This window comes from Equus caballus, chromosome 17 (assembly GCF_041296265.1).
Source record: "Equus caballus isolate H_3958 breed thoroughbred chromosome 17, TB-T2T, whole genome shotgun sequence".
Lineage (NCBI taxonomy): Eukaryota > Metazoa > Chordata > Mammalia > Perissodactyla > Equidae > Equus > Equus caballus.
Window position 1 is genome coordinate 25,261,541 of NC_091700.1, and position 15,397 is coordinate 25,276,937.

Consider the following 15,397-nt stretch of genomic DNA (forward strand, 5'->3'; position numbering starts at 1 on the left):
CATTTAATAATAGTTACAGATGTGAATCTGTAGTTTAGGAATGACTGAGAGGAATGTATTGTAGTGATTTTTGGAGCCTTTGAAGTAAGACTGTTCTAGTTTCAAATCTCATCTCTGGCACTGCTACCAAAAGGGAGAAAAATGATATATATATTGAAGGACTGTTGAGATTGTGCATGTAATACAATACATGATGGCTGATACTGAGTACTTGAACTACATTGTTAACTCTTTGTGGAATTACCTCAATTAGGTTGTGGTTTAATGTTATGTTTTCTATATCTGTTGAGAATGAATATAAAGTGTTTCTAGAAATCTTCCTTTCAACTGTGTTGAAGATGCATGATATTCAATGCTTCATATATAAAAATCCTTGTAATAATTTCTCTGAAGAGTTTAGTAGTAGGAAGTATTTTTGCTCGAAGAAATTGGTATTTGTTATTTTACTAGGTGAGTATTTTTTAGATTTTCTTTTTTATCTTGGCTATTTAGAAACTTTTGAGCTTGATGTTCAACTGAAATGCTTTTCCTTAGCCTTTGTTTTTGGTTTAATATTTCCCATTTAATCTTTTATTTTTATTATATGGCTTTTTTTAAAAAATTTTTTTGGCTTAAACAACAAATGTAGTGTCTCATAGTTCTGCAGCCTAGAAGTCCGAGATCAAGGTTATGGCTGGGTTGCTTTCTTCTAAGGGCTGTGAGATATAATCTCTTCTATGCCTCTCACCTGAGTTTCTGGTGGTTTGCCTGCAATTTTTGGCATTCCTTGGCTTGTAGGAGCGTCACCCTGATCTCTGCTTTCATCTTCACATGATGTTCTCCCTATGTCTGTGTCTGCATCCAAATTTCCCCTTTTTATAAGGTCATTAAGTCATATTGGATTAAGGCTCACCCTAATGACCTCATCTTAACTAATCAGATTGCAATGACCCTATACCCAAATAAGATCACATTCTGAGGTACTCAGTGTTAGGACATCAACATATGAATTTTGGGAGGACACAGTTCGATTTATAACAGTTGTTGAGTGGGTAAAAGAATGATTTAAAGCCGGACTGAGAAAGACAAGCACCATATGACTTCACTCGTATGTGGAAGATAAACACACGGACAAAGAGAACAACAGTTCAGTGGTTACCAGGGGAAGGGGGTTAGAGGGTGGGCATAGGGGGTGAAGGGGAGCACTTATATGGTGATGGACAAGAAATAATGTGTAACTGAAATTTCGCAGTGATGTAAACTATTATGAACTCAATAAAAAAAATGATTTAATGCACATAAAATGCCTAATACATTTGACTTACAATTGGTGCTCTGTGCTACTAAGGACTCACTTCTCCCTCATTATCACCGATGTTGGTTAATGATGCTTTGGAGTTAGGTGGAGAATTTAAAATGTGGAATTGACCTTTTTATGGCTCTGCACAAAAACTTTATCACAGGACTGGAAATACAGTGTTTGTAGTCATTAATTACTGTTTTGTCATAGTTCCCTTGGACTTTTTTCTTAGCTTGTGAGCTTTTGAGGGAAGTACAGCCCTTCAAACAGACCAGTATGTCCTGCCCAGCCACATACTTTGAATTTGTCTTTTCTTCCACATGACTTCTGTGGGTTTTGTCACAGATGTGTAAAATGTTCCAAGCTACCTTTTTATGGTTTATATTAAAATTAAAAAACATGCGAAAAATTTCCCCATATGCATTCTATACAAAGAGCATATTAGCGTTTCATCAGAAATAGCAAGCTTACTTTCAAATAAATTTGTGAATGGATACAATGATAACCACAGAAAGTAACCATTAAGCACCTAATATCATCCAAGCATGCCAGTATACCGAATTATTCTCACAGTAACCCTTGAAAGTAGATGTTTTCATTTCTATTTTACAGAGGAGGAAACTGAGTTTAGATTAAATATGCTGTCAATGGTCAATAATTGGCAACTGGCTGAAGCAGACCTCAGGGGCAATTGTATTTGCTTAAAGTCTGTGCTTCCACAATCCAGCAGAGAAAAGGATGGTTCTAGTGTCTGCTGAGTGGACCTGCATCCATTCCATTATTATCGAACATCTCTGAGTCTCACTTTCCTCATCAGCAAAATGAAGATGGTAATACTGTTTGCATGGGGTTTTTTATCAAGATTGAAAGGGGAAAATATAGTGTATCTTTTATCAACTTTTTAAAATATCTCCTTTCAAAAAGAGTTTAATTGTAAGTATTTATACAAATGTGCTAATAGATTTGGGAATACCACAATACCAAAAATATATAAGGAGTAGTACCAAATTTCAGTTTACAGATAATTTAGATGAGTAGAGTACAGATATATATATTAGTCAACTGAATAACATAGACAGTATCTTAAGAGGTAGAGGTTTTAACAGCTTGGAATAATTGGAGAATACATTCTAGAGGTGGGAAAAGAGGAAAATAACTTTCATGATTACCGATGAGACAGGATGCTAGGCACTTTGCATAGGGTACTCCACTTTAGCCCCTACCACAATCCTGTGTGTAAGATGGTATTGCCTTCTTTTTCAGATGAAGAAATGAAATTGGAGGGTTGTTTGCTCAAGGTAATACAACTAGTAAGTGCAAAAGGAGGATTAGAACTCAATGTCTGACTCCAAGTATTTTTTCTTTACCATCATGTCTGGGTCTTGAAGAACACAGAGCTGAGGGTGTATGTGTGTAGGAGTTGATGGCACTCCATATTGTAAAGTGTAGACTTTGAAAATACAGTGAGTATATAATTTTGTCTGGAGGAGAGAGTTCAATAATGTTATGATTGTTGTAAAGATCTTTTTATAGTAGATATATACTTTTATTATTTTATGCTCTAGTCTTTGATCTTTTGGAAATACCTGTGTAAGGTATTCAATTTCTTCCCTGATGGATACCCAGTTGTTGTAAGTCCATTTATCGAATAATCCCTTTTTTCTCCATTGATTTTTAAAAATAGCTTTATTATAATACAATTTATATACTATAAAATTCATCCATTGTAAGTATACAATTCACTTATTTTTAGTAAATCTATAGAGTTGTGCTTCAAGATTTTTAAAAGAACTCTTAAGACTTTGTTTTGTTGTTTTTCGTAACTTTTCATTGAAGTTTACAGGGTAGATGGTATGATTCTCATTTTATAAGTGATGGTATAATCTCCATTTTATAAGCTCAAGACCTTGAGGCTAGTGTGTGGCAGAACTGAAACTCAAACCCACCCCTTTTAGGAAATATAAGAATGATAGGTTAAAAACGATTGTTGAGGGCTTTTTAATGTTAGACTTAAGAAGTTTGGATTTCATCCTTTGGCATAAGCATCGCCAGCATCTTGTCTGTGATGTTCTCCTTGGCAGAGGAAGACCACTCAGTATTTTCAGCTGGGCACTTTTTATAAAGTGTGTTCTATGGAAATCGAGTCCCTCAAGTTCCTCTATGTAGAAAGGGTTCCCTAGTCAAGAACATTTGGGAAGTATTCTTCTCCTCTTTGGGTAGTCACAGTTCACACTGTATATGCAGGCCCTGAGAGGTTGTACAGTAAAGAAATGGGTTTAGTTTTTTTTTTCAGCATTTCTCAAATTTACTTGACTTCAGAATTCCCTTTGGGTAACATTGATCTATTGTGATGTTTTTTGAAGAGTAAACTCATTTCATCAAGAGGGGACCAGACTTAAGATGAAGGAGAATGTTTATGTAGTTAAGCTGTGGGATTGGGTTGGGTTTTTTTTTTTTTTTTTTGATAATTATCATGCACATTTTATGTGAAAATAATTGCAGGCTATCTGCTGACAGATGTAGAATTTCTGATTCTTTAGATACTTAAGATCCTTTGTTTCAAAGTTTGAATGTCTAATGATCATTTTAAAACTGAAGGCTTGAAATTTCATCTTTTTTTTTCTTTTGTGAGGAAGATTGTCCCTGAGCTAATGTCTCTTACCAGTCTTTCTCTTTTTGCTTGAGGAAGATCGTCCCTGAGCTAACATCTGTGCCAGTCTTCCTCTACTTTGTGTATGGGACACCGCCACAGCATGGCCTGATGAGCAGTGTGTCTGTCTGTGCCCAGGATCCGGGCCTGCGAACCCTGGGCCACCGAAGAAGAGCACGTGAATTGAACCACTACCATCAGGCCATCCCCTGAAATTTCATCTTTTGATTCATAATTCCTTCTCTTAAAAATTGAAAGGCAGTTTAGTGCAATAGAGAGCTTGCTTTTATATCCCAGTTCTGTCACTTACTAGCTTTGTGACTTTGGGCAAGCTATCTAATCTCTCTGAATCACAGTTTGCCTAACAGCAAAATAAGAGGAATGTCAACCTTACCACAGTTGTCATTTGAACTAATTGAGATTCATATCTACACAGTGATTGTTCAGTTGATTATTATTACATAGAGATATAATAGTTATAATAATAGAGATGGTAATAGCGCTTTCATAGAAATAATATGCCTTACTTAAAGTGGATTGTAAATTATTGTTCCATAGAGATAGTGTCAAGCTTACTTAAAGTGGATTGCAAAAATAAGGGGTTGAAGGAGTAAAAAGTTCTTGATTATCTAGTCTTGGTAGTTAAAGTCTCTAACGTGCTTATGTAATTTAAACTTAAAAGTACTCTACATGCCTTTTCTCTTTGAAGGTCGGGTGAAGTAAGTAGGACGTATGTTTGCTCTTAGTAACTTAAAAAACTAAATATCTTCATGACCTATATAGAATGAAATAATGTATCATAGGTTAGTGATTTTTCTAACTACTACTTTTGAAGTATCTGTTCCCATTTCCTTCCTTCCAAAACTGTAACTTTCCAAAACAAGAAAACTCAAGGGTGAGTAGGTGTGTGAAAAGTTTTTTTTTCTCTCCACTTTATTAGAGGTATTATTGACATAGAAAATATGTTAGTCCAAGATGTACAGTGTGATGATTTGATACACACATATATTGCAAAATGATTACCACAGTAAGGTTAGTTAATACCTCCTTCCCTTCATTTAATTACTATTTTTTGTGTGATGATAACTTTTAAGATCTGCTCTCTTAACAACTTTTAAGTATATAATATGGTGGTGTTAATTATACTCACCATGCTGTACGTTAGATCCCAGAACTTATTCATCTTATAGCTGGAAGTTTGTACCCTTTGACCAACATCTCCCCATTTCTCCCACCCACTAGCCCTTGGCAACCACTTTTCTACTCTCTATTTCTTTGAGTTCAACTTTCTTAGATTCCGCCTATAAGTGACAAGATGCAGTATTTGTCTTTGTCTGACTTATTTCACTTAGCATAGTGTCCTCAAGGTCTATCAATGTAGCCTAAAATGACAGGATTTCCTTCTTTTTTATGGCTAGATAATATTCCATTGTATAGATGTATCCCATTTTCTTTATCCAGTCATCTGTCAGTAGCCACTTAGGATGTTTCCATGTCTTGGCTGTTATGAATAATGGTGCAGTGAACATGGGGGTGCAGATACCTGTTAGAGATAGTGATTTCATTTCCTTTGGCTATATACCCAGAAGCAGGATAGCTGAATCATATGGTAATTGTATTTTTAATTTTTTGAGGGACCTCCATACTGTTGTCCATAGTGACTACACCAGTTTACATTCCCACTGGCAATGCACGACGATTCCCTTTTCTCCACAGCCTTCCCAATACTTGTTGTGTGTCTTTTTGATAATAGCCATTATAACAAGTGTGAGGTGATATCTCATTGTGGTTTTAATTTGCGTTTCCCTGATGATTTGTGATGTTGAGCATCTTTTCATGTACCTGTTGGCCATTTGTATGTCTTCTTTGGAAAAATATGTATTCAAGCCCTTTGCTCATTTTTTAATCAGATTGCGTTTTTGGGTTTTTTTTTCTTTTTGCTACTGAGTTGTATGAGTTCCTTATATATTTTGGATATTAACCTCTTATCAGATAGATGGTCTGTAGATATTTTCTGCTGTTCCATAGGTTGCCTTTTTATTGTGATGATTGTTTCCTTTGCTGTGCAGGTGCTTTTTAGTTTGATGTAGCCCCTCACTTTTGTTTATTTTTGCTATTGTTGCTTGCGCTTTTGGTATCATATCCAAAATATTGTTGCCAAGACAAATGTCAAGGAGCTTTGTCCCAGTGTTTTCTTCTAGTTGTTTTACGGTTTCAGGTCTTTGTCTGGACTGTTAATTAAAAAAGTAAATTAACCCTTAATTACTGGCCATATTCAGCATTCCCCCATCCCTTTTTTTTTTTGGTTAATCCTGATCAGATATTCTTTTGTTAGGGAGCATAACGTTTCTCCTGTCAAAGTTGTGCATCCTAAAGGAATATAAACCAACTTTAGTACAGTGAAAAACACTACCAGAAGTTTGCTAATGTTATTAGGACAAATTCTATTTCTTAAAGATAAAATATTATTAAAGAATGGGACGTTTTAAGATTGTTTTATTGTCCTCCGACAGCTGTTTCGTATTTATTTTACAAACATTTTGTTATGCTTACATGCTTATTTATAGTCCAGTGAATCTACTTTAAAATCGAGTAAGATAAGACATTGACCATAGATATTTGAATTCTGGCATGTTCAATAATAGTTCTATTGTATTAGCTTGTATAAAATATGAAGAAAAGTGGATTTAAAATTTTTTAAAAATTTGAAATAAAAAAGGTATATTAGAAAATAACTTGACTCTGGAATTGTACTCTATTTTTGAAAACCATTTCATTCTACTAGGAAAAGATAGTAGATGCCATTAAGGGTTTTGGTGGAATGGGAGGAGAAACTTCTCCCCTTAGGAATTTCTCTGTTGTCATCATTATTATGAAAATAACTACATAATACAAAAGTCACAAGAGAAAAGACTAACTTCTCCCATTTAATCAACCGGATAACACATTTTGTTATGTTTATTCATTCTTACAGTCTGTATGTGTACAGTGTAACTTAACAACAGAGATGTGTTGTGAGAAATGCGTCATTAGATGGTTTCGTCATTGTGAGAACATGTACTGAGGGAACAAAATTTGCCATCCTAGAATGTGTCTCTTTAACATGAGGATTATTTTAAGCTGATTATTTTTAAGAAACAAAAGACTCAGGAAGTTTTTCTTGTTACCTCCCCCTTAACTGTCTAAATGAATTCAGATTAAAAATCCTGTCTCAGGGACTGGCTCCATGGCATTGTGGTTGAGTTCAGCATGCGCTGCTTTGGTGGCCCAGGTTCATGGGTTCAGATCCCAGGCATGAACCTACATCACCTGTCAGCCATGCTGTGGCAGTGACCCACATATAAAGCGGAGGAAGATTGGCATGGTTGTTAGCTCAGGGTAATCTCCCTTAAGCAAAAAAAGAGGAAGATTGGCAACAGATGTTAGTTCAGGGCTAATCTTTCTCAGCAAAAAAAACCACCCCAAAACAAAAAAAACCTGTCTCAGGAAGTGAGCTGTCACCTTAGCATAACATAAACTAGGTGGCAGACAGGGAGGAACCTAGAAAAGCCCCTTCATTTGGGTCCCCTCTGTGGCCTTCTGCTTCTGTGTGACTAAAAATTTGTTTCCCAAACGTTTGTTTGCTCCTTTTCACCTTCTTGTGAATTGCCTTCCTTCCCTTTGAAGTCCCTGACTCATCCCACTCCCAGCTTCTTCTTTTGATTTAGCTGAGGATGGTATTTAAGGTGAGGGCTTTAGCAATTTTGGCGAGTTGTTTAGTTTTCCTGGGTTTCTTCCATGTATACATATTATTAAACTTTTGTTTTTCTTTTGTTTATCTGTCTCACGTCAATTTAATTCTTAGACCAGCCAGAAGAACCTAGAAGGGTAGAGGAGAATTTCTTCCTCCCTTATAGTACTAACCCAAACCAATAGCCTACTACATACCTAGGCTATATGGTATTAATCTTATGGGACCACCGTTGTATACATGGTTTGTCATTGACTGAAACATTGTTATGCGGCACATTAGTGTACATGTAAGCACACACAATTATCATCATAATATAAATAAAAATGCGTTCCCTTTTCACTTCGCATTGTGAATAGTTCCATCATTTAGTCTTTATCTTCATTTTCTACAACCTTTTATTATGGAAAATTTTAAACTTTAATAAAAGTAGAGAGGAGAGTATAATAATCCCTTGTCATTCAGCTTCAACAGTAATCAACTTTTTGCCAGTCTTATTTTGTCTGTCTCTCCTCCCAGTTTTTGTTGTGATGTGTTAGAGTATTAAATAAATCCCAGGCTTTAATTACCCTGATTTTTAATTATTTTATAGTATTCTTTCAATGCATGCGTTAGAATTTGCTTAATCATTCTTCTGTTGTTGGGCATTTCACATTGTTTCTAATTTTTTGTTATTAAAATAATACTTTTAATTCTTGTGTATAAATGAACATAATGATGAACATCTTAAGTTATAAATCTTTAGGTGTTTTTGATTTTCTTCAGCCACATCTGAAATTGTAATCACTAATTCAGAAGATATGAACCATTAGAAATAATCTTTTTGTAATTATAAAAGTAATACATTTAATTGTGGACATTTTGAGAATTAGATTTTAAAAATAGAGAATAAAAATTACCTCAGATTGCTTTCTAAGGAATTCCTATAGTCTATTTGTGTTGCTATAACAAAATACCATAGTCTGAGTGGCTCATAAACAACAGAAATGTATTTCTCACACTTCCGGGGGTTGGGAAGTCCAAGATCATGGTGCTGGCAGATTTCGCGTGGTGATTGTTGAGGACTTACTTCCTGGTTCATAGATGGGCACTTTCTTGCTGTGTCCTCACATTTTGAGAGGGGCTAGGGATCTCTATAGGGTCTCTTTTATTAGAACACTAATCTCATTCATGAGAGCTCCACTCTCATGGCCTAAGCACCTCCCAAAGCCTCCACTTCCTAATCCCATCGTCTTTGGGGATTAGTATTTCAACATATAAATTTTTGGGGAATATAAACATGCAGATCATAGCATCCTACATCCAACTATCAGCGTTTTTTAAGTTTACTTTTTAGTTGGGGTTGGGAAGGGTTTCAGTGAGTCTCAGAGGCTCTGTCTGGAAGAGGGCAATCCTACTTGCAGCTTAGCTGATTTGTAAAGCATAAGGCTTTGTACTTAACTGGTAGCTCAGAAAATAGCATTCCAATTACCAGGAAGTAGCATCTGAAACATGCTGTCCATTCCTTTGTTGATATATGATGGATTGTCATCCTAGTTACAATCATTCTGTGTTATCCTACCCTAAAATCAACAGGTAGCTTGTCTGTATTCCTGAACTCAATCCCCTTGCTACCTCTGCAGAATTGTTTTTACTGAATTATAGTTAGTGTGGGACTGCTGGTCTGTTTCGTAAGATGAGTCCTGAGAAACTTGCCTCTCTTTACCATATGAAGATTCACAGGAGAAACTGCTGTGGTTTATATTTTACTGTCATTTTGCAAAGTTAGAGAAAAAAAACTTGGTGAGAAAACTGGAAATGCAAGTGTGCTTTGTTTCTTTGTGTTGTGCTTGGTGGGTCTTAGGTAACTAATGCAAAATACTATCTGTGTGGAAAAAAATTCAGTCAACTTGAGCTTTGTTCAACAGCTTTTTAGAGCTGAGCCAGTATTTATTTGGTCTTGCCTTTTGTCATGAACGGGTAACAGAGATTTGAGACTTTAAAACTTATTTAGGAACACAAAAACTACATCAGTGTTTTGCTTTTAAGTAATTTAAATACTTGAATTTTCCTTCTCTTTTAGTTCCTGGAATAGATGGAGGTGCTTTAACTGATACAAGTCTCACAGATTCCTATTTTAGCACCAGCTTTATTGGAGTCAATGGATTTGGAAGCCCTGTAGAAACAAAGTATCCCTTGGTGCAGGTATGGTTAGTCTGAATTTATATGGCACTAAACAGTAAAGTTTATTCCTGGGGTGGGGGACAACTAGAGTGTTTATTTATTCCTAAATTTGTTGAGCAGGGGGTGGGATTTTAGGAGATGATGAGGTGGGTGGTATATAGATAAGCCATGTCCGGTAGGGTTGGATTCAGGGTGAGGCTTCAAGGGTGGGGTCGGGGGTGGGATGACAGTGGAGTATTTAGAGGGTAGTTAGAAAGAGACTAGTTTCACTCCTCTGTGTGTTTTGTGGGTATGGTGTAAAGGCCTTTCACAATGGAGAGACTATGGAATATGTTAAGAAAGTATGGGACGTGTTTAGAGAGCAGAGAATAGCCTAATTTTATAGAATCTATAAGGAGTATAAAGGACAGTATGTGTTGGGAGAGGTTATTAGAGAGCATGTATTGCCTTTACGTATAGTCAATTCACATCCTCTCGGATAGATATTGGAATTTTTATTCTGTGGACAAAGAAATCTAGTTACATATTTTGCCCAGGCTAATAAGTCATACAAGTGCAATTCAAAATAGGTCTGCAACTTTGGTTTTAAATACATGACTAGTGAGTAAAATTTTCATTTGATGTGTTAGAGGATTTGGAAGTTTTTGCATAGATTATTGTAACTCAAGCAGCAACATTTATAGGAAGATTAGAGTGTCAGTAATGTGAAAGATGGGTTGGAGAGGAATAAGCAAAGATGGTCAATCTTAACTTAATTGGTTGAATATTCTTAATTCTGTATTTCTCAGTGATTTTATATGTGTATTATTTTTCAGAGAATGACCAATAGTAGCAGTTCCCCAAGCCTTCTAAATGACAGTGCCAAGCCGTATGCAGGCCACGGTAAGACTTGGTCCCTTTTTCTCTTTTATATATATATTTTTGACTCTAAAAACAATATATCCATTGTAGAAAGTTTGAAAATTATAGATAGGTATAAGGAAGAGAATAAAAATGATCTATTATCTTCACACTCAGAGATAACTAAGATTTTGGTTATATATATATACACATACACACATATATACATAATAATAAGTATATACATAATAATAAAGATGGCATTAAATATAGTTTTAAATTATGAGTGTTGTTCCTTATAAATTGAATTCTGTTGTTTATTTTCATAATTTACTTAACTATTTTTGTTTCTATTCTTTTTTTTTTTAAGAACTGGAACACTCCAATACTTGACTATATAAGTCTCTGTTCATATTTTGAGTTATTTCTTTTGGAAACATTCTTAGACATGGAATTATTGTTTCAGAAATTATAGACATTGTTAAGGCTTTTGATGTAGAATTGCCAGATATCTTTCTGTATCCTATTTTTAAAATAAATGTTCAAGAATGGTTTTTAAAGAATATGTAACAATTGAGTGTTGATACTCTGCTTCAGTAAAGTGTTAACAATGATTAATAATGATGAGAATAAGAATTTGCATGTTGATTATTTCCTGTGATAGCCATTTTGTGTGTGTGTGTGTGTGTATCAGATCTCTTTCACTATTTGGAAATTTCAACCTTTGTTTCTTTTGCTATAGAAAAAAATAGCAGCATTTTAATATTGAATAAAATTATTAGAAACTAATTGGTAGCATTGTAATATTTTTAGCATTCTCATAGAGTTTATGTGCTGACTTTTAACTGCTATGAAAGGTAGCATAAAGGGTGAATGATATTACCTATTTTTAAATGCCTTGAATGTATAAATTACATAAAAATACATTATGTCTTACTATTTTATTAGCTTCTTTCTCTTTCGTATTACTTATATTAAATTAATGTTAATTCTAATGAAGAACTAGATTATCAAAATCCAGGCAGAAGAAGCCAGAGAAATTAGGCAGCTATCTATCTGTACTGCATTATGAAGAGATTTAAGTTTCCTTTAAATGAGAACATTTACTGTATTTTTTAAGATTTCACAGATAATTTAATCAGAAGCATAAGATTAAAGCTTAAAATTGAAGATAAACTCTTTCAGTGTATATCGTGCATATCTTTTGAAAAACTCTTCTGATTTGTTAGGTGAGAAACAGTTTAGAGATAGACCTTTATTTATAACTTCTGGAGTAATAGAACTTTGAACCTATAAATCTTTGAAATTTGTGTTTGTTTTGAAATGTTTAATATTTCCATCTTTAAAAACTTAATTTACCTTATCTTTTTAGTAAGAATATCAAATATCTAGCAATAAACTTAAAAATATGGAATATTCTGAGAGTTGATGGCTTTAAGGCCTTGCCTCTGGGTTAAAATCGAAGTCTGATCCCAGTGTGTGGTTGACTGCGCTTCCTCCCCAGCTCCCCCTTTTATTTTTCTCATGATTTAGTCTCAAGAACACAAACATTCACTACATTCACTACAGGTAGACTGACTTTCTTTATCTACAGACTCCTGAGAATGTGGTTAAGAGTCATCTTTGCCTTTTTTCTCTATTTGATTTTTCTTTGGGTTCTAAGCAAGCAGATGCATCCTAATCCATATAGCTTCTGAATAAATAGGTACTGAGTATTGGCTGAATGAAGTGTTCTCCAATTTGTGTTTCATTCACTCAAAATATTTGAACATCCACTGTATGCAAGACGTTGAGTTTAACTACTATTATGGTATATGATTTTTATTACTGTTATAAGCATTGTCAAGTTAAACGTTTATTAGATTTGTGGGTTACCTGAGTTGTCTCTGTGGAAACTTACGTAACTTACCTTCCAGATGCTCTAACTTCACCTGCTTCATCCTTGTTTAATGACTTTGGTGCCCTCAACATCTCTCAGAGAAGAAAGGTAGGTGAAGTTGAACTTACGTGAAACTAAATAGAATGTAGAGGTGACATTGGTGTGTTACCTACATAATGGTCAATATTCTCTCAAGTGAAGGGAGGGCTTTTTATGGACTGTAATGTTTTTCTTGCCTTTTGTTTACCCTTTTCCTTGTTATATATTATATCTAGAATTTCATTTGATCTCTGTGCATGGAATAGAGACATTTTATTTGAAGGGGTGAAATCCTTCTGCTTATTCTTGCTCATTTTCTTTATCTTAATGTGTTCTTTTTTTAAGATAACATCTAATTTAATGTTGTAGTTGCTGTTAATGTGACCCATTGTAGGCATGTTAATCATGTTTTAACTTTATTTTGTGTCTAAATTTCAAAGAGATCTCCCCAAATTTGAACTCCTCATTACAAGGCAAACTTAAAATCTTTAACTTTTCATAATTGGTCCAATTGTTTGAAAACAATTTAAAATCTTCTCTTATTAGAAATTTAATTAATTTTGTTTGGAATTGAGCTTGGTAGACCATGCATAGATTTTGAAATATTTTATAGGGACTGATTTTGTGACAAGTAGAAATGAAAACTTTATTATAGTTTGATGCCTTTGAGTCTTAACGAGAATCATTGTGTTAATAGTAATAATAATCTAAAGAAGGTGGTATTTTTGGTTAGGTTCAGTTGCAGCTAAAGATGTTCAGGAGGTTGTAAATCTTGGTGGAAATTACTATAAAGTTATAACTAATTCAATTTCCTAAGTAATGGAAGAAAGACCCAAAAGAAAAGAATATTAGAATATTAATTTTAGAAAACTGATATAAACTTACGATTAGTTTAGAAAGTATCTGATTGAGGGTAGTATAAAATGAATTTCAAAGAGACTAGATGTTTTCAAGACAAAAAAATTTATGGGGTCAGGTATAAATAACACCAAAACCTCATATACCTAAATCCTCATTTTGAAACATAGATGAGAACAAGGAAGTAATTAATTACAAAATGCTTTTAAGCAACTAGAATTGATTGATTAAAATGTATGGGTTGATTTTATAGACTTTCTTATAGGCTCTCACCAAGAACACGTTTATTCTTGCTTTACATACTATTCTCATAAATTGGAATACGTGGTTTCTAAATCCATATAGTAGAAGTGGAATAGCATTGGACACAAGCAGACTCATTGGCAGTAGTGAGAAGTGACAATAGACAAAGCCTGTCAATATGGAAGGGAACAGTAAAATGCTGAAAAGCACGTACAACCTAGAAATCAAGTTATCTGGAGCTATGTGGTATAGGAGGAAAGTGAAAAGCACTTAAGTAGTCTTAGGGGGTCCCCTTATGCCTTTTTATATCCTTAAAGTAATGATCAGTTACCCATGATAAGTAACATTTCTGATGTATAAGTAGAAAGTAAAACTAGAATGGCAAATAAATACTTAAAAGTATTCTAATATGAGAGTTTGGTGGAATGCATTTTAAAGTTGAAATATATGGCTTAGAGCTACTGATACTTATTTTTGAGAAAATGGCAAAAATCCCTGGAGATTGGAAAAAGGAAGATATAGTGCCCATTCTTTTAAAATTTATTTTAGTAAAGAAAAATAATAAAAGGAAATATTACTACAAATGTGACCTCAATATTTGGAGAAATACTAGAATATATCCTAATGGAAGCTGATTATAGTGAAATGAGTACTTTGCGGTGATTTTTGAGGTGCTTGATTTCTAGCTTTGTGACCTTGGGCCAACTTTCTAGTCTGTAATCTTCACATCTGTGAAATGATCAGCATGGCCTGGATAATTGCCATAGTGTAAACTCAATGTCTGTCTAAACTGAAAGGACCAGTGTGTCAGTCTCTACTTAGAAATTCAGGGTTCACAGTGTGTCTTTGAAGGACCATGTTTTCTTGCCATTTACATTTAAAATTACATGTAGGGACGTAGAGATTTTTTCCAATAGTGGGCTATATGGTTAGCAATCTGTGTGAGTACAAGTTGCATGTATTTTTAAATTGTTAATGGTTGAGTTGAGAAGGTTTAAAATCTCTTCGTATTGGAAATACTCTTGGCATAAGAGTATTGCATGCTACACATTGTGAATTAAAGGTATGTGGAGACTTTATCTATTTTTCTCTTGTTGTAGTAATTCATAATGTCTGTTTAATGATGTAATTTTAGTGGAAGTAACTCCAACTTATGTAAATATTTAATTATAATTCCAGGTTGATCTAAGCAGGCTATCCTGATTACTCAATGATATTTATTTCATAATGGTATCAGAGAACAAGTAGTTAGGCCATACTACTGTTTCATAGCTAGTTACGTAAATCATTTTCTGAAAATCTCAGTTGGACCAATCCCTGGGCCAGATATGCTGCTTTTTGCCTGTCTGGTATGTGAATTATTGGGATCAGATCAATCAGTCAGGTGTTTTTACTGTAGGCAGTCTAACTGTCTTCTGTGTGGAAAATTAAAAAAGAATGGACTGATGTTTTTCTTGCTTTCCTCAAATCTAATTGTAGAGGGAATACGTGAACCTACTAGAGAACATTTACCCAGCAGCATATTAACTAGTGCCAATTTAAATATCTGATGATTGCGAAGTAGCAGAGAATTCTCTAGATTCAGAAAAGTGAATGGAGAAAAGATGTTTTGAGTTGACATTTTTGAATATGGAGAAACAGATAGTAAGCAGAAAGTGTTGTTTGATTACAACTAGAGAGTTAGGATCTTCAGTAAATTTTTTAATTCTCTTCTTT

At 34.3% G+C, this 15,397-nt stretch overlaps 1 protein-coding gene across 13 annotated transcripts in view; it reads left to right on the forward strand.

Moving 5' to 3' along the window:
* Positions 1-15,397, forward strand: part of PAN3 (poly(A) specific ribonuclease subunit PAN3) — a 135,457-nt gene that overhangs the window by 13,397 nt on the left and 106,663 nt on the right. For all 13 annotated transcript variants that reach the window (XR_002800966.2, XR_011427931.1, XR_011427932.1 and 10 more), the window contains exons 2-4: positions 9,722-9,843; positions 10,638-10,704; positions 12,579-12,649. Coding sequence is in view for 7 of the 13 variants with exons in the window: in XM_023621451.2 (XP_023477219.2) it covers positions 9,722-9,843; positions 10,638-10,704; positions 12,579-12,649 (260 nt within the window). In the remaining 6 variants the exon portion in view is untranslated. The remainder of the gene's footprint in view (positions 1-9,721; positions 9,844-10,637; positions 10,705-12,578; positions 12,650-15,397) is intronic.